The 21519-nt window shown below is 46.9% G+C and overlaps 1 protein-coding gene across 1 annotated transcript in view; it reads right to left on the reverse strand.

Annotated features, from left to right (window-relative positions):
• Window positions 1-4824: 4824 nt before the first annotated feature.
• Window positions 4825-21519, reverse strand: part of TMEM260 (transmembrane protein 260) — a 35738-nt gene continuing 19043 nt past the window's right edge. Inside the window, exons 5-17 of the mRNA XM_026051486.1 lie at window positions 18629-18806; window positions 16458-16571; window positions 14111-14290; window positions 12990-13030; window positions 12515-12598; window positions 12195-12312; window positions 11235-11407; window positions 9778-9949; window positions 9220-9368; window positions 8249-8425; window positions 7255-7308; window positions 6704-6794; window positions 4825-5290 (exon numbers count right to left, since the gene is read on the reverse strand). Of these exons, the coding sequence (XP_025907271.1) occupies window positions 5003-5290; window positions 6704-6794; window positions 7255-7308; window positions 8249-8425; window positions 9220-9368; window positions 9778-9949; window positions 11235-11407; window positions 12195-12312; window positions 12515-12598; window positions 12990-13030; window positions 14111-14290; window positions 16458-16571; window positions 18629-18806 (1819 nt within the window). The 3' untranslated portion in view covers window positions 4825-5002. The remainder of the gene's footprint in view (window positions 5291-6703; window positions 6795-7254; window positions 7309-8248; window positions 8426-9219; window positions 9369-9777; window positions 9950-11234; window positions 11408-12194; window positions 12313-12514; window positions 12599-12989; window positions 13031-14110; window positions 14291-16457; window positions 16572-18628; window positions 18807-21519) is intronic.

Consider the following 21519-nt stretch of genomic DNA (forward strand, 5'->3'; position numbering starts at 1 on the left):
AAAAAAAAAAAAACCAAGGGCAATAAACAAAAGGCCCCAATAGCCCCCGGAGAGGCAGTGCCCCTCTTGCACCCTGCTTTTCCTGGCATGATGACCAGGACCCCTCGGGGTGGCAGAGGGGACAAGGACACGGTGCCAATGGAGGGCTGTGTGGGGAGGTGACCATGGAGACGGAGGCCACCTCAGTCCAGGGAGGGCCAGGCCGTGGTGACACTCATGGCATCGCGTGGAGCCATCGTGAGCGAGGCCGGCCTGCTGGCAGAGGCTCCCCGGAGCTGAGGGAAAGGCGAAGGGCACTCGGTGACCAAAAACCACCGTGTTTCTCATGGAAGCTCCCCATTTCCAGAGCCCTGGCAGAGGGAAGGGCGGTGCGGGCCTCGCGCTCGCTTCGGCTGTATCAGGCAGATCCAAATTAAACAGACGTTTAGAGGGTACTAACAATGATGTCTTCATTCGGCACCGTGATCGCTGCGGCGGCTTTAGCCCCGTGTTTGCTCACGGAATGATGTGCCAAGGCCTCGTCCTTCCAGCGCTCCCAGCAGCCCCTGGAAGCGGGACACGGGCCTGCGGGAGGTCTTGGAAAGGGCCATGGGGCCAGCAGAGCGGAGTGGTGGCCAGTGCTGGCCCCGGCGAGGACGTGTGCCCTCCTTGGGTGACCGAACATGGAGGCTGGGACACACGAGGAGGATTCTGCGTTCCAGAACCAGGGGCTGATGCTTTTGGTGTCAGGATGAACCAGGAGATTCTCACTTATCAAGCACGAAAGCCTTGTAGGAGCTGGTAGAAATCTTACTCTTTATGCGGCACATGAAGAAAGGGCAGCTGGGGACAGAAAGCAAGAGATACCTCCAAATGAACGCCACGGCCAGCGGACTTAATGTCAGAACGCAACTCATGCAAGACGGCAGACTTAGCTCCACACTGAGACATACCCGGCTGTAAATCACTTCTGGACAAGTCTGGGGAGGGGTTAGGTGGCCTCGCACTGTGGCCATCACCCCAGGCACACGGAAAGCCAGGACCTCTTTGCTCAGTGCCCAAGTGGTTGCACGTTGCCACAAACAACTTGGCCACAAGTTATGGTTACAAGCACATGTAGGAAACGCATTTGTGGACACAGAGGAGATGTACAGATGGCACATCAGCCTTGGGACCGACCCTTGAGAGCCTGGTGCCGTGACTCTCACAAACAGCAAGTAAAAGTTGCTAACATCTTTAGGAAGAACCAGCCCAACAATCTATCCGTTGCCTATTCTTTTCATTTAACCGCTGCGCTGAACCCCAATGGGATTTTTCGGTTTTGTTTTAATGGCAAACCAAGAATTTGCAGATCCTCCCCGTGGCGAAGTTACTTTCAAGTCAGTGAAAGTTCTTGGCCCATGATTAAAAGTCTTTGCCAATTAGCACTCAACAACTTCAATTCATTTTTCCCCCGGTTCAAGATGAGTAGGAACCTAATAAGGCTGCGATAAAAGGGCAAAAGGCACCGAGTACCCAAAGGGGATTAATGGGCTCTTCCATTTATTTGTCTTCCTAACAGCTGAACTGTTACAACTATTGACAGTCTTCAAACGGCCCCGCGCTGAACCCTGCCCGCCGCTCTGGGCTCCAATGGACATCTTCAGATCCCCAGACCCAAGGGGCAAGGGCTTCCCCCTGTGTGATGCCAAAACCAACAAAGCCCTGGGGATCAGGTAATGAAACTTCAGCTTTTCCCCCTTTGAGATTTATTTACTGGCAGCTGACAAGGGGCAAATTCAGCTCGAATTGTGTAGTCAAGGCCCTGTCAAGCCTTCAGAGGCACCCTTATGTCGAATCACCTTCCTGACTGGCATGTCGCTGAAAAGCCCTCGGCGCTGGTCCTTAACAGCTCCCCACATCACAAAGGACACTCCAGACAGATGCCTACATGGCATCCTGCAGCATTTTAAAAGAGAATTAGTGGTTTTAATTATGGTCGTCGGCTGAAAGGAAACCATGCAAGCTCCGCAGGAGACCTTTGATCAAACCCTTTTGCTAGCACAATGCCGCGGAACTGTGACTATTCCTAGCAAGGGGCCTTTTCTCGCTGAATGACTCACCAGTGATCTTTGAATGCAGACAAGTTCCTAGCCCTCCCTCTTCATTAGCGAGCATTTCTATACAGGCCCTATATAGTGCGCGGAGTCTAGGAGCTATACAATTGGGGGGAAAAAAGAATCCCTACAGATTCTGGCCTCTACTTAGGAAGTGCTGAAGGACTCTGAGTGACTTTATTCATTAAAACAGGTTGCTATTAATTAACTGTCATAATAAAATAAAGAGCCATTATTTGCATTTCTTAGTGCACTCCCTTTAGTAATATGTATAAAAGATGCTTGTAACAAAAATGAATTTATAAGGGGGAAAAAAACCCCTCAGAAGTCTCTCCTTTTTTTTTTCCTCTCCTGCCCTCCTCCCCCCCGCTCTTTTTTAAGGTTTAGGCAGCAGGAGTCTGACTAATTATTAGGCCCAGTTCTGCAAGAGAACAAATAGAGGTAAAACACAAATATGAAAGTAATTAGGAAAATGCAAAATCCTGTTTACTTGGCAACCGATTCATGCAACTGAGACTAACGAAGAGCAAATCAGCTTTGCTTGTTTGATAAACTTAAGGGTGCCACCTAAGAGGCGCTGATAAAAATTAAACTTCTGCCAGCATCCCTCAGCAGTGCCTTTCAGCGCACAGGCTTAGCGACATCCACGCCACCGCTCCCTCTAAAAGCACCAGCAAATCTAATTTGAACAGATTCACCGAGAGGAATTTGTAACTTCTGCCTCTGCTAAATGTTTTCACCTTTGCAGTCTGGCATCAGTGATATCTTCAAGCTGAACGTGCAACACCTCTGTGCACACACGCAGCCCTATTACACAAACCCGCAAATTCACAGGGATGCAGAGCGCGCAAATGGAGCGATTCCAACTGTATCCGCTTTCAGCCCCTAAAAAGCATCACGTTTCCAGTACGGTTCACACCTGGGAATGCGTTTGTCTGTGGGAAAATTCCTCCCTAGTTGGCATTGCTACTTACTCCAATATATTATGATACGTCACTCGAAGCAGGCTGCAGGCTTAGGTACTTTTGTGCAGCCCCTCTTTTCTCCCGAGTAGATAGTGGAATCCACAAAAGCTTCCAATTATTTCAAGACTATACTGCTAAGGAGGGGCATCTCATCAAGATAAAGAAAACCCTAGGCTCAGTATATTTGCTTGAATGGATTTTCAATAATGCAGGTAACAAAAGCATTCAAAAAACGGGATTCCTAATGCTTTTCTGCCGGGCTGAAGGACCGATTCGGAGAAGGGAGAAGAAAGGCTGCCCTGAGAAAGCCCCGTGCTGGAACGCGGGATATTCTCGCGCTCTCTACAAACACTTCTGCGGGAATTGACAAAATGGAAGGGGTTGAAGTGAGGCACGGCCGGCCTGAAATGTAGCCGATTGCGAAACAAAGAGCTCCGATGACAGCTCTGAAGCGCTCCGCTGCATCCTCTGCCTCCGCTTCGCGGCTGAAGCCCAGAACCCGCCGGCTTGGCTTTTACTGCCTGCTTCTCATCGGCCGTTCACTGGAGACCTGGGGGAAAATGCTCTGGAAATGATACTATGCAAAGGAAATCTGAACGAGGGGGAAAAAAAATAAGTTGTGTTCCCTTGTAGCCCAGAGATAGAGATTGCTATACAGAAGTTTGACTTTTATAGAGGGCATTTAGCGAAAGTCTGGCACTCAGAGCGGACAAGGAAAGACAGGGACATCCCTACTGCTAAAGGGACCTATGAGGACTAATAACCAAGCGAGCCCAAATCTGCAGGGAAGGGTCTCACAGCATTCAGACTGCAGGCCGATATTCACGGGACAGGGCATGTGGATGTGACCCCTTTCACTCTTCCCAGGGTGCCGTAACCTTCCAGGAGGCGCTTCTCCAACTCGAGCTTTACACGAGTACCTCTTTCTTCTGTAGAAGTTGTACTAACCCAAATGAAATCTTGGATAGGAGTAGTTTTTCTCCTGTAAAACAAAACAAAACAAAACAAAAAAACAGGCCAAGATCTCATGGAACTACAGCACTAAGTATGAGAAACTTGGCAATCCCACATTGCCACCTCTGGTACCTGCCAGGGGTGGCAGAGCAGAACATATCAAGAGGTGGCAGCAGCGGTGCTTTCCAATCCATGGATGAGCTGCTCTCCCGTCCCCTGTGCAGGACTCGGCACTGCGGCCCTTCTGCCAGCCCGGTGCCACTCAGGAGACGCCTCATCCTGCCCATGGCATCACGGGGTCTGCAAAGAAAACTCCCTTCCTGCTGTAGGAAACCTGGCATCCTATGCCAGGATAAACTTGATTGCGGGAGCGTATTGAAAAGCACATTCCCCACAAAGCAGGCGCGGCTGGAAGAGCTGGGTTTGCTTTACCCTCCCATTTCAGGACACTGTCACTCCATCCATCCCCACTCCGACTGTGCCTGCAGCAGCTCCCTACACAGGCGCAGCTGGGTGACACAGTGTCAGTAGAGCACCACAATACACCTGACCTGACAAAAACCTACCTGTCGTGTGGTGGTGTGGACCATAAAAACAAACAGGTAGACTACAGGCCGAAGAAAATGTCTGCAGGCTTTGTTGCTCAGTAACAAAATAGACATTTAAAGGATAAATGACATTTTTTCATCTATGAAGGACCCTGCATTTGTAAACTTACTTAAAATCTTCACAGCATTACAGGCTTTGTGGTCTTCTTCAAAAAGAAACCTCTCCTTTTTTAACCCAGTAGTTTACTTTGCAATGCATTTCCCCCATACAAAACAATACAAAATGTTCAGCTGCACAATGTCAAAGAACAAACAACAGTACGTTTCCACAAAGGTGATCATCGCACGCGATTTCTTCTTTGCTGTTATTTCTGTTGCTTTTTAAAGCCATTCTCACATTGTTCATGATTAATTCAATGTTATCGCCCAAAGTCAACATTTTGACGCTTCAGAAGGCCTGTCAAAACAGACTCTCTGCAGTTTGCTGCTTCAGATCTTTCTTTTTCATTTTCCTCAGCACCTGCAGCTCTTTCTTCAGGTGTTTTACAGCCCGCAGAATGTCCTGCCGCTGGGGATCGTCCTCTGCTTTCTCCGTGTACAGAAGGAAATGTTTCACAGTTTCAGAGAGCAGCGTCTCCTGATCCACATGCACCTCCTGGAGACGCAACATCCTTTCACAAGCTATTGCATAGTTTTTGTGCCAGTTTACTGGATGTTTTGGATGAGAGCTGATAATTTCTTTGTACAACTGTTAAAAGACAAAATAAAAATAAATAAATAAATAAATAAAAGGTTAATTAAACAAGGAGATAAACAGATCTTAAAGGTACTTCAAAACTGTCCATAGTTTTTAAAAGGACAGATGCCAAATCCAGAGTCAGGACGTTTCTGAAACTCCATGTTTGCCATGCAGTGTGCAACGGGGTGAATGTGACTCTCAGTAGGGGACGAAAATGGTTGTAAGCAAATAGCTGCTCTAGGAAATGATGCGTTACAGGTGGTCGAGATAACCGCACTGTACATCATGCACTTCCTCAGGAGAGATGTTACACTGGGCGAGGGAAAAGAGAAGAGAAGGGTGAGAGGGATCTGATCAACATGGACAAACACCTGAGGGGAGGATGGAGGGAGGAAGGGGCCAAACTCTGCTGGGTGGTGGCCAGTGCCAGGACAAGGGGCAGTGGGGACAAGGTGAAGCCCAGGCAGCTCCGTGTGGCCGTGAGGAAGAACTTGTTTGGTGTGAGGGTGCCCGAGCCCTGGCCCAGGCTGCCCAGGGAGGCTGCGGAGGCTCCTGCTCTGCAGATCTTCCCAAGGCGCCGGGATGCGCCCGGGTGCCCCGTGCTCTGGGTGTCCCTGCTGGAGCAGGGGCTGCGCTGGGGGATCTCCAGGGCTCCCTTCCAACCTCAGCCATTCTGTGGTACTAAAAGAGATCTCACTGCAGTGCCTGGAAAGACATTAACTCGCTATTTCAGAGGACCAGAATGGACTTAAGCAGCCTGTTGACTGCAGAGGGAATATTCATAAGCCCAACATCAGGCAGGTGCCTGTGAACTTCACTGAATAGAAGAGCAAAAATCACCACAAAGCAGGTAAGAATTTGAAGGAAAATCTATTCTGCCTGCTTGCCGAGGTATATTCTTCCTCTCTGCTGACACACACTGATCGTTTTGTGCATCCATTGGCATCTCTGGCAGTACAGTATTTCCAGAGATACCTACACTAGCCTATGTGTGTCATTCTTTGGTGTGAAATGCAGCAGAATTAATCTGCAGTGAGAAGACTGTCGGATTTTACACTTGCTGGCTCGGCTGCATGACTATATAATAACAGAGGGGACAAGTGCATAGAGGGGACGTCAGGACAAGCAATCTCTTGGCATGGGTTTGGAGCCCCACACAGACAACATAATTATAGCAGAAGCAGAGTGTTGACTGGTTAGCTCTTGGCATCCTCTGTGACCGAGAGGGCAAGTAGGGATGGATAAAATCCCTGAACAAATCTCGTTGAATCTGCTATGCTTCTGGTTTGGATGAATGAGGGAGAAGGCAGATTACAGGGCTGCCTACCTACGTGGAAACACCATGCTATTTCAATGGCATGGAGAAATTTAAAAATGGATGGAGATTGCAGGGAGAATTCATAACCAAAATATGTGGCTTACAGTGTAAGCGAATGTGTAAAGTTGTGATTTCGTTTCTGCAGCCACACTGGCAGTTTCTGCAAGGTCAAATATAAAGAAAGCCGTTTTCATCCTAGGAAAACAAGAAAAACATCCATTATAACAACTCCTTAGCCCTGCTAGGTCACATCACATGATTACACACATCTTCAACATGTCCATTAAGCTCTTTAATCACATGGCAGAGTACACAAGCTGTGTGTCTACTTAAGGCAGCAGCAAAACAAATTCCTTTCTGTGATGTATTTTCTCACTCTCTATCCAAACCACCCCCTGCTGCTTCAAGACACTCTGAGCAGAGCACATTCATTAAAAATAACCATCACTTTCCAGAAGGATCTATCAGAGGCAAAGCACTGCTGATCCCATTCTGCCAGTGTATTCCTTCTAAAGCTTGACATGTATAGATCCAATAGATAGATCCAAGCACATCCAACACACGGGTGAGGCATCAACGCCCACTTGGACACGTATTCCACGGCAGCGGGGTGGCAGCGCTCATTGAGTGCAGGGGGAAAGCCAAGGAGCATCACCTGGCTTGCCACATCTCCTCATTCGCAACAGCTTCCCAGGAGGAGGGCTTGAATCTAAACAGGAATTAAAATAAAATTCAGCCACGGGCTCCACGTCCCGGCATCGCGCCCGTTGCAAGGTCAGCCTGCCCCACTCTAGCAGCTACAAACCTCCCAGGCTGGAAAAGAAACCTGTCAGGAAGCCCCTGGCTCTGAGAGCAAGGAATTCAGCTGATCCCGAGTTCCCCATAAAACCTTCTTCTCCCTGGACAGGAGTCTATGGCACGTTATGTGTCTCACCACAGCCCAGCTATTCTCCAAGCGAGACAGATGCTTTTTACCATCCCTCCATTGCACCTAAAGTTCTGGATGTCTCATGGCCTCAATGTCTTTTTGGCCCCTGGCAACAGGGAAAACAGATCAAGTTTTAAAATCAGAATTGGACATGATTAGAAATGCCCTCTCTCTTTTAATACTATTAAGAATACCATAAGCAGGTGATTTCTACTACATATCTTCAAACACAAAAATTCTCACTAGAGCTGATGCTTAACTGTTTCAAAAGAAAAAAATCCTATTTCATTTTAAATTTGGCTGCAATCTTTTTAAGGATTTTCATCTGCACCTCCGAAACACCCTTAATCAGCAAGGTATTTAGTCACATTCACAAATCCAATGAATGCTACTGCTCTCATAAAGGCCTCATATCCCCTGGAAGAGAGTCAGTCTCAGGGCTCGTGCTAGAGCATCCTGCTGAATCAGGACCAGGAAGCTTGGAGAAACAAGGAGCAACCATTCTCGCTGGGGACAAGAAGGATGTTAAGAGCCCAAATCCTGACATGTCAGTGCTGTAAGTGGAACTGGATAAGCCCAAGCTGCACAAACCCCAGTGGTTGCTGCTCTACCAGCCCTAGAGGACAAGGCTTGGGTGCAGCAGCATTGCACTGGATGTGGTTATGCCGCTGGCAGAAGAATTAGGAGTGAAAAGGAGCAGAAATGTCTCTGTGTCTTGTACCTTCCATAGTCTTCTGTCCAGTTATAGAGATTTCTTGTAAGACGAATCCACTCTCCCGGGTCAAAGACAACTTCAGAAGGAACCAACTTTTCACAGGTTCCCCAGGGCCAAAGCGAGTAGCTCTTCTTCCAGGTTGAGTCTCCTTCGTGAAGGCCTATGCAGACAAACACTTCCTTCCTGCCAAAAAAAACCCACGGAGAGAGGAAACGTGAAGCCAGGCCACGGGCCGTGGGCGCAACGCACCGCGTCTCGGGCAGCAGAACCGCTCCATGTCCCCAGGTCATCCCGGGAACAGGTCTCTCTGCTCTGCTGCTGCAAAGACCCCAGCCCACACAGGAGGCACCACAAGAGGAGACGTCCTCTCCCCCAGATGGACCATGCAGGACTGCAAAAAACACTAAGGAGAAGCCCATTTTTTCCTGCAATGCTCTTTCACGTACCCACACTTGTAAGGTTCACCCTGGCTAGTCCAAACGCAGCTGCTATTCTTATGCATGCAAGTATCTAATCCTTTCTTCACTCCTACTAAGCTATTTTTATATGATGATTATTCTTGGAATACATTCATTCTATGCTAATAAGTTGGCCACAGTGCTCACGAAGGAGAAGCAGCAGCAATTTGCTCTCCAACCACAGTCATTTTGAGTACACAGGAACATTCCTTTTTTGGTGATGAATGGTTTCAACAGGAAAATAATAAAATGGCTAAGTGTTCGCTGCCAGCCACCTTCTTAGTTTGCCCTCCTCAAAAAAAAACAAACCAATCTCCAAACAAGAAGAAATCTTGTATCTGGATGGAGTTACTCCTGCATAGATATTTGCTTTAATTGCAAAAATAATCTCACCACCAGGGAGGAAGTCAGTGGAGAAAATTGGTCTTTTAGATGCAGTACCAAGCTGTTCCATAAACAATTTCAGGAAAAGAGGTTGAAGATTTTAGGAAAGCTGTTACATATGAAAGAAATGCTTACTGTTTATTTACTTTGAGGAAATGATGGAGATTAAAAACAAGTGTCCCATCGGGTAATACTCCTTCCACAGGATTCCACCGTTTTCCAGGAAAATGAATGCCAGGTAAATGCTTTGCCAGCTTTGGTAAATACCACTCATAAGTCATCATCTATCACCAAAACATTAGCAAAATTAAAACAACAATCAAAATTTTCATCAACTTTACATCCAGAAGTGTAGCAAGCTGTTTCTGCACGAGTAATGAGAAGAATTTGCTCACTGAGGGTCACCTCCCACTCTAGTAACTGTCTGGGATCTCACTGCCAGAGCAGAACACCAGTGGTTGCTGACTAGAGGCACAAAGTTTGAGGTGGAAAACGTAATAAAAGAGACAATCCAGGGTTCTGGTAAATTAAGTATCAGGCTGTGGGTTTTGGTTTTGCCAACCAGAAATAACTCCTCATTGCAAAGCCAAGCCCAGGCACCAATGTGGCAGCGTAAGGACAAGCTTTGGAAGGTTTCTTTTCTGTTTTTCAAACCTGTCTGTTGCCTCTTCCAATAGCACTTTTTGGACCTACCTCCTGGTCCACTAAGGTGATGTCTGGTCTCATCCCCTCGCAGTAATGAAGGTAACGAAGAGCATTCCCGGGTAAGTCTCCTCGCAGCAAGACCACTGCGCCCGTCGGCATCGAGGACAGCAGATTTCTTGCAAAGTTATCCACAACATAATTGCTGCTTTGATCACAAGCACTTGAAAAGAGGAGATGAAAAACAGTACATCTTAGGAATGGATGTTTGCATGGCTTTGAATTTCTTCAGAATAATTTTATGCAATAAGCAGCCACAAGAAAACAGAGCAAGCCCCTTGCCCCTGGTTAGATCTTGCTGAAGAGCACCACTGCTGAGAAGCCATGATATGGAAACGAAGCATTTAGACTGAAGCCCCTCAGAAAACAGCAACAGAGCTACTAGCCATGACTTTTGACAAAATTTGCACTCATTCCACCCCTTCATCTTAATTCTGACTTTTTCTTGGTATAAACCTACTGGATTATTAGTTGGAGCTGGAAGTGCCACTGTAATGTACTAAAAAAACCCAAATTCTTGTACAATCAAATAGCAGTAGATTTACATTACCTGAGATTAAACCCTTTTACACAATTGTGTGTGTGTTCACACTCCAGACAGCAGGTATGGACCCAAGAATGGGACATGACACAGGTGGCTCAAGGCAGATATGGACAGGACTTGGTGAGAAGGTGTGCACAGAGGAAGGTTTCATAGGAAGTCCATGTGCTCCACACTTCACCATCTGGCAAACCTCTCCACTGGCCCTACTACTACTCTGATACTCCAAACCACTGGCAAATCTTCAGCGTGGCTATGGGACAAGAATGCCTTATTCTAGCTCCTCATAAAGAAAAAGATAAAGAAAAATAAACCCCAGGGCACAGGGAAACCTGAGGCAAAGCAATGGAAATAGACAGTGAGTGTACAGGTCAAAGGCATTTTGTAAATCGGAGGAAAGAAAGCACAAATTTACAGCTTTCTTTTATGAAATATTTACATACCTTCCTTCAACCTGTAAGATACCTGGGTTTACAGCCCTGGTGATACCAAGGAAACCAAACAAGGCAGTAGGGTCTGCCGACTCCATTCCTGCAGACTGTGACCTCCCAAGCTTAGAAGGAAACCTTGATTTGTGCCATCAAGAGATCAAGGAATACCAGCGAGGGTGGAAAAGATGAGATCAGAGGGATTTCCTTTCCATAGCTCAGAGAGAGGCTATCAAATTGACCTGCTGTCACTCTGCTCCTGGCTGAGGACCAGCCTCGGAGCCTGCAACCCCCTCTACCCTGAACCATCAGCTCTACTGGCTTTGCCAGTGGAAGAACAACCCTCTATGCCCAGCTCTGTGCCTCTAAATGCCCTTTTCCTTTAGGGACAAGGATGGAAACTCAGGAAGCAGAAGGAGGGGGTTTAAAACCGCATCCGGACTGCACATCATCCCGCACGCTCCCAGGGTATCTGGTACCTGTAATTGGCCCAAATCTGAGAAGCAACAAGAGCGAGAGCCGGCAGCCACTCCAGGCAGGGCGGCACACGGCGGGTCTGCAGCGCGGCGCCCGCGAGTGGCACGAGCCGGGCGAGCCCCAGGCCGGCGAGCACGGCGACCACCGCGTTGCTCTGCATCCAGAACCGCTCCACCTAGGAACAGCACACGCGGAGCACGGGGTGTGTGAGGCACAGGCACGACACCCACGTTTGTTTATCACAGAATCCCAGAATGGCCGAGGTTGGAAGGGACCCCCAGGGATCCCCCAGCGCAGCCCCTGCTCCAGCAGGGACACCCAGAGCACAGGGCACCTGGGCGCATCCCGGCGCCTTGGGAAGATCTGCAGAGCAGGAGCCTCCGCAGCCTCCCTGGGCAGCCTGGGCCAGGGCTCGGGCACCCTCACACCAAACAAGTTCTTCCTCACGGCCACACGGAGCTGCCTGGGCTTCACCTTGTCCCCACTGCCCCTTGTCCTGGCACTGGCCACCACCCAGAAGAGTTTGGCCCCTTCCTCCCTCCATCCTCCCCTCAGGTGTTTGTCCATGTTGATCAGATCCCTCTCACCCTTCTCTTCTCCAGCCTAAACAGACCCCGCTCACTCAGTCTTTCCCCACATGAGAGATGCTCCAGTCCCTTAAGTGGACATGGAGATTTGTTTAGGATATGGTCCACATTTTCAGGACTTTAAGGGCAGGGATTAAAGAACGGGAACAGACAGAGGACGTCTTTTAATCACATTTTAATCACACATCACTTTTCCAAATTTGTAGAGATCCTATTTCTGCTTCCCCAGTTACATGTGGCTGTGTTTTTGCATCTTAGACAACACCAAGGGGATGACTTTTTCATGATTATGGGGAGTAATAGTGATCACCTAAGCCAGGACAAGGCTTCTTTCAAGAATTAACATCCCAGAGCAATTTTTGGAACGAAACTCACCACACCCATGAACAGAGGCTTTGTAATATCCAGATTCGCCCTCCAAGCAAAGAACAGGGAGTAAACACAGAGCATCCCAGTGAAGAGCCAGATCACGGGCAAGTTCTGCCGCTCTGTCCTATAAAAAAACAACAACAGGTTCTAGTGGCATGTTAAAAAGGAGGCAAAAGTTACACACACTTGAGAATAACTCTCAGCACATTTAATATTGGGAATTAGACTAGATCTATTCTGGCATAAGGCAGAAAAAGCACCCCAAGAGACCACCGTGCAGTCAGCAAGAAATTGCACACTGGAGCAAAGATGCTCCTCCAACTTACAGCAGGGCTGCACTTAAACAGGCCACGAGCGCCAGGGTGAGGACGGCAAGGGAGAGCTCCGACTTCATCTGCGTCAGCTGGAAACTGGGGAGAAATTAATGCACATCTGCCTCAAATCGCCCCGGGACCAAACTGAAGTGTCAAGAGAGGCAGGGAGTAAGCACAACGTAACATGTTCTATTCTCCTGCGATTAAGTCTGCTGGAAAGGGGAACAAACCTATTTTTAACATCAAAGTTTTAAATGAAAGAGTGGTGGGGAGAGGGAAACCAGCATTTTGACTTTTACAGGGAAGCCCGCTGAAAACAGGCACGTTGTCCCCGTGCCAGATTTGCATGGCCCTTTCCTCCCTCATCTCAGGGCCCGGGCTCTGCAAAAATCCAAGGTGGCTGCAGGAAAGCAGCTACCTGGACAAAAGCCACGGAGGGAGCGACGGATTTCTCTCAACTAGAAGGTGCAATCAAGATTTTACTCACACCAATATCTCTCTCATACTGGATCCTTTCTCTGCTTTGGCCTAGATGAAAAAAACAAAAGCAGTGAGAAACCCACACACTGACTGACACATCATTGGGGCAAGGAAAGTCCTCTCAGTTAGTCTGCAGTGCCCTGGGCACAAGGGGCTGCTCCACAACCCTCCAGCTGCATCTTATTCCATTGCAATACTTTCTTCCAGGTTCTTGTTTGCAATCATGCAAGGTTTTCTGGACATATTAGGAATATTTTACCAACTATGATCTCTGCTATATTGGCATCGTGGCAGCCTGGGAGCCCCTGCAAGAAAAGGGGCTGCTGAAGCTGTCGGAGCTGGCACTGAAACGCCAGCCTTGCCTGCTGCGTAGCAAAGGCAGGACGCAGTCACTGCATGCACAAGACACCATCTACCAGGGAGCAAAAGCCAATGATCCAGATGAATTAAATGATACGTAGAATCTTTTTTCTTTTTTCTTGTCCCAATGGTAAAATTTCCCATCCCTTTGCACTGAATTCCCTGAAGTCTTGAAGAAGTCTTGAGTGGCTGGAAGCCAAAAATTTACATTAGTGATAGAGAAGACAGATGCAACCCCATGCTCAGCACACAGCTCTATGTTAACTCCCTTATTTACAAGAGCAGTCAAAATAATTCTCACTAGAGGACTGCAAGACCCCCAAATCTATCATTCCTTTCAATAAAATATTACTGAGGGGTTAAGAGAAATTTTTTTTTTTTAAGGTAAAACAATAAAAACTGCTTGAGACCTTTTAAAATAGCTGAAGTTAATAAAAAGGTCATTTACCTTAAAAATATGAAATTGATGTTACCACCTTTCTCTAGCACAGCTTGCTCTGCGTTTTTTTATGCATACAAAACACCTGTGTGGTTCCCAATAAATAATATGACTCATCGCACAAAGGTAAGGAGAATGATTTCTGTGGTTTAGCAGCCCTCTGATCTACTCCCAGTAAACCCGGCAGATCAGCAGGTCAAAATCATGAGTTCTAAAGCAGCAGGGCTTTCAGTTTCTTCCCCTACAAGCTGTTAAACACCAATGGATAGAAAGGTTCTGCTACAGCATAACTTTAGGAGAAAGTCTGTTAGAAAATGACCTGTATTTACCAGACTGAACGTCCCATATTCTTCCCTGAGAAAGTGGGTCAAAAATCCTTGCAAAGTCGTCTGGTCTCCCCATGTCCAACGGGCTCGATTGAGGTAGGATGAGGCCGGCAGATAGAGATAAGGCAGCAAACCAGCCAAGAAGCATAAACCCAACTTCAGCAAATGGCCTAGGGACAATTCCTGCACCAAAATATGCCATATTGCATAACAATGTTTATTTGAGTTTAATCACGCTGGAACTTCAAGAACAGATAAAGAAAAAAAAACATCAAATATATTTACACAGAGCTGATCTCTCAATTTATAGTAAGTCCCTACAAAATGCTATGTTAAACCTTACGATTTTGTGGATTACCAGGAAACTGCATCAAACTGATCTCCTTTGCATGGCAGGGTGAAATTTAAGTGAAGCAAATAATATTAGCTAGGACTCATGAGTATCATACTCATTGCATCTTTCACATTTAAATCATGGCATGACATGCATAGATGGCTGAAGCACTGCAAGGCTGAGATAACCCACTTTGCAGTGATTAAGAGTTGGCTGGTATTCCATCTGGCAAAAAAAAAATGCCACTCTAGTACAACTATACACATCAGCACCATCATCAGGAGTCAGTTTGCCATTTACTTGATCATGATGGTTAAATGGCTAAATTGGATAGGCCAACTTTTGGGGTGGGATTTTCAAGACTGCCTAAGGGGTCAGGAAGACAAGACTTTCAAAGGGACTTCTGTGCCTAACTCCTTTAAGTGCTTTGGAAAATCCCACCCTAGAATATTGCACGCTTGCTTTATCGTCAGCCCCTGCCCTGTCAATCAAAGCACTTCCTCCAGTGTTTGGGGTTATGCGGGAGCAACACCATTCAGTGACAAGCTCCAAAGCAGAAAAAGTAGCTGGATAAAGTTGGCTGAAATTCCTCCAGCAAGAAGACTGCCCTTTCTGTTTTTTTTCCTTTTTTTTTCCCTGAAAGGCACCGCATTCAGTCAAATACTCGTGGTATTAGATGGCTTTCAGCAACAGCCACGACTGGTCTATCCGACGTGTTTCCAAGGAATGTGGCATGGGCACAGCACTCTGCTGCTGCTACTCACAGCCATCTCTCTGGGCTCCCCAGAAGGAAAAAGGCTCCATTGAAAGACCACAAATACCTTGCAGAAGTGCACATTGCCAAACGAAACACACAGTCAAAAGGGGTTGGGTGAGAGAAAGATTTTGGAGCAAGATTGTCTTGAGCTGCATTTCATCTATTGCAGCTCATGCACTTCAGCTTGGGCTTGGTTACAACCTGTACTGTTGTCCTAGTTGATTTATTGGGTTGCTGGTGAAGAAACAGAGGCAAACTGAAACAGCAGCAGCCTGAAGTGCTGTCACCTCCAGGGAGCAATGGGGAGGCAGAAAGGAGAGCTGGAGCTTTCTCGGGGCCCTTCGTAATGTCATTAGAGCAGGTGTGTCCTCCAGGTGCACCACCCTTTGCAGGACAAACCAGAGGGCCTCAGCGTATCTGCAGTCATCGGACACAGGGACCAAACGCAGGTCACTTGGGCAGACAAGGGCAGTGCCCAAGCTGTGAATGGGGCTTTGGAGCCTCGTGCAGAGAGAGGTAGAGCACCTTGGCGAGCAGGACATGCAAAGAGGCTGTTTTCACCTTGTTACCCAAATGAACAAGCTTAAACCTGCCTAAAGGATCCCAGCGGTTCAGCTGCACATCCTCCAAAGGGCATCTCTGGTGGGAACCCTTTTTTTCTGTGCTGCTTATTCAGGCTGCATCTTTGACTGTTGACAACCTCGTTAAGTTGCCTGATGCTGTGCAGTGAGAGCTGCCACCTTCCCGCAGCACCATGAGGGAGTCAACATGCAGAAACTCAGCTTGCATCCTGACAAATCCTACATGGTCAACTGGGGGAAGCAGCGCCCCAAGCATTTGTGCCCATGACATCTCACCAGCACCATCCTCTGCGTGTTTACCCACTTCCAGTTTGTGATACATCACGAACACACTCTTGTTTCCTACCCACCGACCAATTTTTAGCTGTCAGTGCCGTGACAGCTTACTCAGTACGTTGTAAAAGCCAGGACCTTGTTCATGCCATGCCAGGATGAATGGACAGGTCGCAGACTCTCACGGCAGTGACAGCTCCAAAGCCCCTAACACGTAATCTGCAGCTCTGATGTCAGACTGATGGACTGCAACTCCACTGCATTATGATTGACGAGTTTAGACAGACCATTAACTGTCACTGTTCATACATCAACACAAGAGCAACGCAAGCGCTTGGGAAGAACAACTGACTGCTTTAAAAGAAGCTACAAGAAGTGTGAGTGAGCAGGAGGTAAAATACCCACCTTTTTTTGGAAAAGCCGGAAGAGAACCCAAGGCACAATACAAATAATGTAAAGCACAATCGTGTGCTGATTGCACAAGCTCAGGCCGCAGCAAAAGGCACCGAGTTTGGCGATCTGGAAGGAAGGAAAAAGAACAATCAGAGTTTGCAAAAACATCCAGGAATCAGAACAGCTTCAACACAACCCAAAAAACCCTTGCATGAGAAAGGCAGATACGTGGCTGACCACTAGCCAGTTGTGACACACGCAGCACAAGTTATTTTAGATTATTTACAGAAAGACCTTATTTTCTCTACAGAAAACTTCAGAAATGTTAGGCTGAGCAGCTGACTAGCAAGTTCTCAGTGTAACCATGGATCGTAAGTAACATTATCCTGCTGTCATGATGTATGCTGTGAATTTGAACTTAGAGCAATCAGGCTTAACCGATATGAGGAACTGCTCAGGTCATGAGAAGTCGACCACTTTATGGACCTGTCATGTGCTGGGCAGACCCCTAGTAACTCCAGACGGTCCCACACTACGCAACCCATCACCTTTTCCTCCCTGCATGAACCATGAGAGCAGGAATTCGGTACTGCTGGGAAGAAGAAACTGCCAAGCTGTGGCTCCTTTTGGTTTTTTATTTTCCTCAGGAATAATACTCCCCAAATAATGGTATCATTATGTACAGAGACATCATTTCAAACAACGAAGAGGGATTTTTCCCCTTTCTCTGGCACAGAAGGTTAAAGCCAAGGCTACACAAGCTTCCTAGGCAAAGAAAACTTCATGCCACAGATCTCAGTAGCCTAAAAACTCCACTGAGAGCATCTCTAAAAGCGTTTTTGGGTAAAACAGGTAGTGCACCCAGGCTATGCTGCACGGTGCATATATTCCTGGCACCCATTCAGGATTATTCACTGCTGCCATGGCCAGCCCTGTCACTCACTCATAAAGGCCTCTTTCCATGTCCTACAGAAGCCCTTTGGGCACAAAAAGCCCTCCGAGCTCCAAACAGAATATGAGACTAAATTTTCAAGTGTGTTTGTGAGCTCTAAGTGCCCCCCTGAAAGGGTCTACAAGGAGGCCTGATTTCTGACATGGGTTGAGAACTTAAAACTTGGCCTCCTCAAGGTGTGGGAAGCAGGACACCCAACAAACCAACAGCCCTGAAACAAACTCATTAACTGCTTCCAAAAATTGCCTTTGAAAATCCTGTTGGAGACTGGGCAAATAAAGCATAGAAGCAGCTTGGAAAATGCCCAGCTCCACCTTTGCAGAGTTCAGGTATTATGGATCCTGGGACAGGACGGATCAGAAAATGAAACAAAAAAAAAAAAAAATCAGATGATAAAAGAAGCCATTTGGAGGCAACAATAAAACATGTTATTTGAGAGGTCACTAAGCTGAGGAAACTACCACTCTGGACTCCTGAAATACTAGGGTAGCCCCCAAAAAATTGTTTTATTCACACAATTCATAGAAGTCACAGCAAGCAAGGCTGCAAGAGAAGAGGTCACATATTCAGGCAAAAAGGAACAGAAGGAAGTGAGAGATCAGTGAGTATCATAAAATCAAAATATCATTGGAATGCATGGCCTTTATATAAAAAGTAGCATGAAATTTAAGGTCTCTGTTTCTAATAATGCCATTATTTTAGGGGCACATCTCATTTCAAAAGACTATGCATGAAAGTGCATGGAACTGGGGGAAAATTTGCTCCTTTTTTCGGTAGATACTTAGGTTTCCAACTGGATGAAAATCTGAGTAACATATAGCTGCAAACTCTCAGGAAATAGATCGGTCCTTAAACCAAAAGTTTGGATGCTCACAGCTTACTCTGAGTCTCTAATGCAGGAAAATAAACTTTGCCCAAAAGATTCAGGTGAAAATGACTTTGGTTTTCCTCTTTCCACTCCGTATGGGTGTAAAAGAGCAACAAAATCCCACCCACCAAGTTCCAACTCCTTTCCTAAAACAGCATGGACAGATTCTTAAAGGTTTAGTGCTTTTAAAACCCCAGGTAGGTCAGGAATGTGTGAGAAAAGGTACTGAACACAGCCCCAAAACGCGGCCTTGCCAGTTTGAAGGAAGCGAAATTGCTGCAGAGTGACGAAGAAACTGAACAGATGCGTGATAACTAATTGAAAGAAAATAAAGAACTATTCGCTTTGCTGGAGATGTTTTACCTTTGATCTCTCTTTCGCAGTGGATGCCTCCTCAAAATGCGCCGTGAGAGCCATAAGCAGCCCCACAAACAGATTGTTTAAGCTGAAAACCTCTGCCGCGATGGACCACTGCCATGTTAGGCGAGAAAATGAAAACACCCCCGCAGCAAGGATTCCTCCAGCATATGAGCCAGAAAGCCTGCAAACACAGATAACATGAAATCTTCTTTTCCAACAAAAAAAGCCTACTTTATTGTCCTTTTTTTTTTTTTTTTAAACATACTGTAGCAGCAGAAATTATGACTGCCACCCAGCACCCTTCCAAAACGTTATATGGTTAATATCTTCTTAATAATTTCCTTGCACAAAATTAAAATTAGGGAGCCCTCCTGTGTATCTGCAACCGCCGAATGCAGCCCCTCAATTCCAAATGGCTGGCGAGCCAGACAGGCTTGTTCTTTTGAGCACTTTGAGAACTTCCAATATTGAAGTCAGTGCGGAAACCCTGATGAGCAGTGACATCGTGGGTCATGGTATTCCCAGGAAGAGAGTCATGCCTTTAACGGGATACTCTTGGCTAGAGGAAACATGAGCAACGGCGCAACCTTCAATTCATCAGGACACTGAATGGGGGGGGATTAGAGCTATTTGTGATGGACAGCATTAGGAGAGCCTTCCCATAGGGGAGGTTTGAGTTTCTGGAGGGTTGGAGCGCCCAGGGCTCTGGAGCAAAATGCGGAGCTGGGAGTGAGGCCAAGGGGAAGAGAAAACAGGGGTCAGCTCCAGCAAGCAGGGGACGCAGAGGAGAGCGTGAAGCAGCCGCCGCTTGGACGTCTCCCCTGGCACAGCCGGGCCCTGCCGCAGGAATCGCCACATTTGTGACTCCCAGATCAGATTACGGGGCACGCTCCCCACGGAGCCGCTTTCCCAAATCGGCTGGATGCTGCTGCTGGCGCAGGGAGCCCACAAGGTGGGATTTAGCCCAAGAAATCTCTTACACTGGGTGTTCAAGAGCGGCTCTGGCTCCCTGGTTGTGTTAAGTTCCCTACAGACCCAGTTCTCTACTTTGAGCTCTGCCTAAACTTGGCTGCTTGGGAGAGCTGCTCCCTCGTGAAGCCACCTTGAAAAGAAGCCACAAAGGCTACCACAACTACACGTCTTACTCAAAGACACCTGAGCTGTGAGACTAAACCTAGCTTCACTGCAACACAGCGATTTTTTTTGTTAGAAGTTTCAACTGCTCCTCCCCATTACACACACTTAGACTTTCCATTTTCAGATAAAGATATTTTCAAAAATATCTTTTGTTTCCAAGGAGGTTTAAAACAAAATTATTACCCACTCACCAACATGTTCATCAAGCAAGCTCTCTGTACAAGATGCTGCTAAATATGGACAATATCCTCTGCCATCACCAGAGCAAATTCCCAGGGCTATTCAGCTTGGCTGGCAGTGCCCATCAGGGACTGTGAGCACTGGATACCCAACTACCCCACTGAGATTTGCTTATAGGGTTCTTCACATGTCATAACTTTGAGATAAATGAAGACCAAAATATCAAAACCTCTAGCTGCTGTGAACAAAAATGAGGAAGGAGTTGGTAGAATGCTCCCTAGAAAGGACTCTCCTCCTTGGTTGCCTTTGTCTTTTCTATTTCTCTGGAACATCCTAAGCAGGGGGTAGTCTTTCAAGCACACTAAAAAGCCAACATAACACAGGAGATGTTATAGAAAGACCTGTGCAGTTTGGATTGGAATTTTTAGTCCATTAAAAAATAGGAGGCAGAGTTTATGGGGAAGAGAGGATGGCATAAAGACTTGGGAAGACCAGGTCTCCGTTCCCCATTCTGCCACTTCACACGTTGGGTGGCCTGGGATAAGCTGCTTCCTTGCTGCTGGCCCAGTCACCTCCTTCCACAAAACAGGACTGTTTTTTTGAAAAATGTTTTCAGATCTGCAGCTGCCAAGGAACAGTGGATGGTGAGAAGCAAGGCAGATGATTAATACTGGACAACAATCAATCAACTACCAGACATTCATATCCAACCCAAATCATGCAGATATTATTTGCTGGCAGGGATGAAACTCAAATGTAAACTCTAAATCATTCACAAAGCTGTTTTTATTTGTAGTAGGAGCAGCAGATCAGGATGTTGCAAGGGGATCTCTCCGAAGTCCAGGTGACAGAGCAAGGAAGTCTCAAGATGACAAAGTGTTTCAGCATCAAAACTGTTGGCAGGGATCTTGTAAATCAACAGGAGGGAAAACGTTTGAAAATTCCCAAATGACACCCAGTGCAACTGTTCTGGACCAAATCTGATCCTGTGAAGGATCTTAGAAACTCTGAAGAAAGCAGACACAGAATCTTTTAAGAAAAAAAAAGAAAAAAGAAAAAAGTGAAACTTTGAAGTATCTTCTGTCGCCAGCTAAAATGCCTGGGTGTGCTGGACTGACCGTTCCTCACCCTGTCATAGAGGACATTCCAACTCAGCCCTGTCACTCACACCTTTCTACCCAGTAATTGGATCATAGGATTATTTCTTCGTGGTGAACACTAACATGCCTATAAGATGAGCTGTTACATCCTTATCTAAGTCCACAGGGCAGCGAGGCCTCGTTTCAAGGGGAAGCTCCAGGTCTGCAGGCGAGGGTGCTAAGAAGCGCAGTGTGGATTGCTCCGTCAGTCCCTTTCCTCCCCTCTTACTACAAGGGCTGTGAGACCAACACGGCATTGGAGAATCAACATTTGTCATAAAAACCCACCTCTGCTGACTGCAAGTTGTGCTTTGTGGGGCTTCCAGGCCCAGTGATTCAATTCTGGTGTAGCTGGCTGTCCCATCAGAACAGGTAACACAGCCTAAGAAATTCAGTCATTAAAGTGACGATTAATACACCAATGGTCCCTCAGAATTT

This window comes from Nothoprocta perdicaria, unplaced genomic scaffold (genome assembly GCF_003342845.1).
Source record: "Nothoprocta perdicaria isolate Ctin4 unplaced genomic scaffold, notPer1 scaffold_76, whole genome shotgun sequence".
In the NCBI taxonomy this organism is placed as follows: domain Eukaryota; kingdom Metazoa; phylum Chordata; class Aves; order Tinamiformes; family Tinamidae; genus Nothoprocta; species Nothoprocta perdicaria.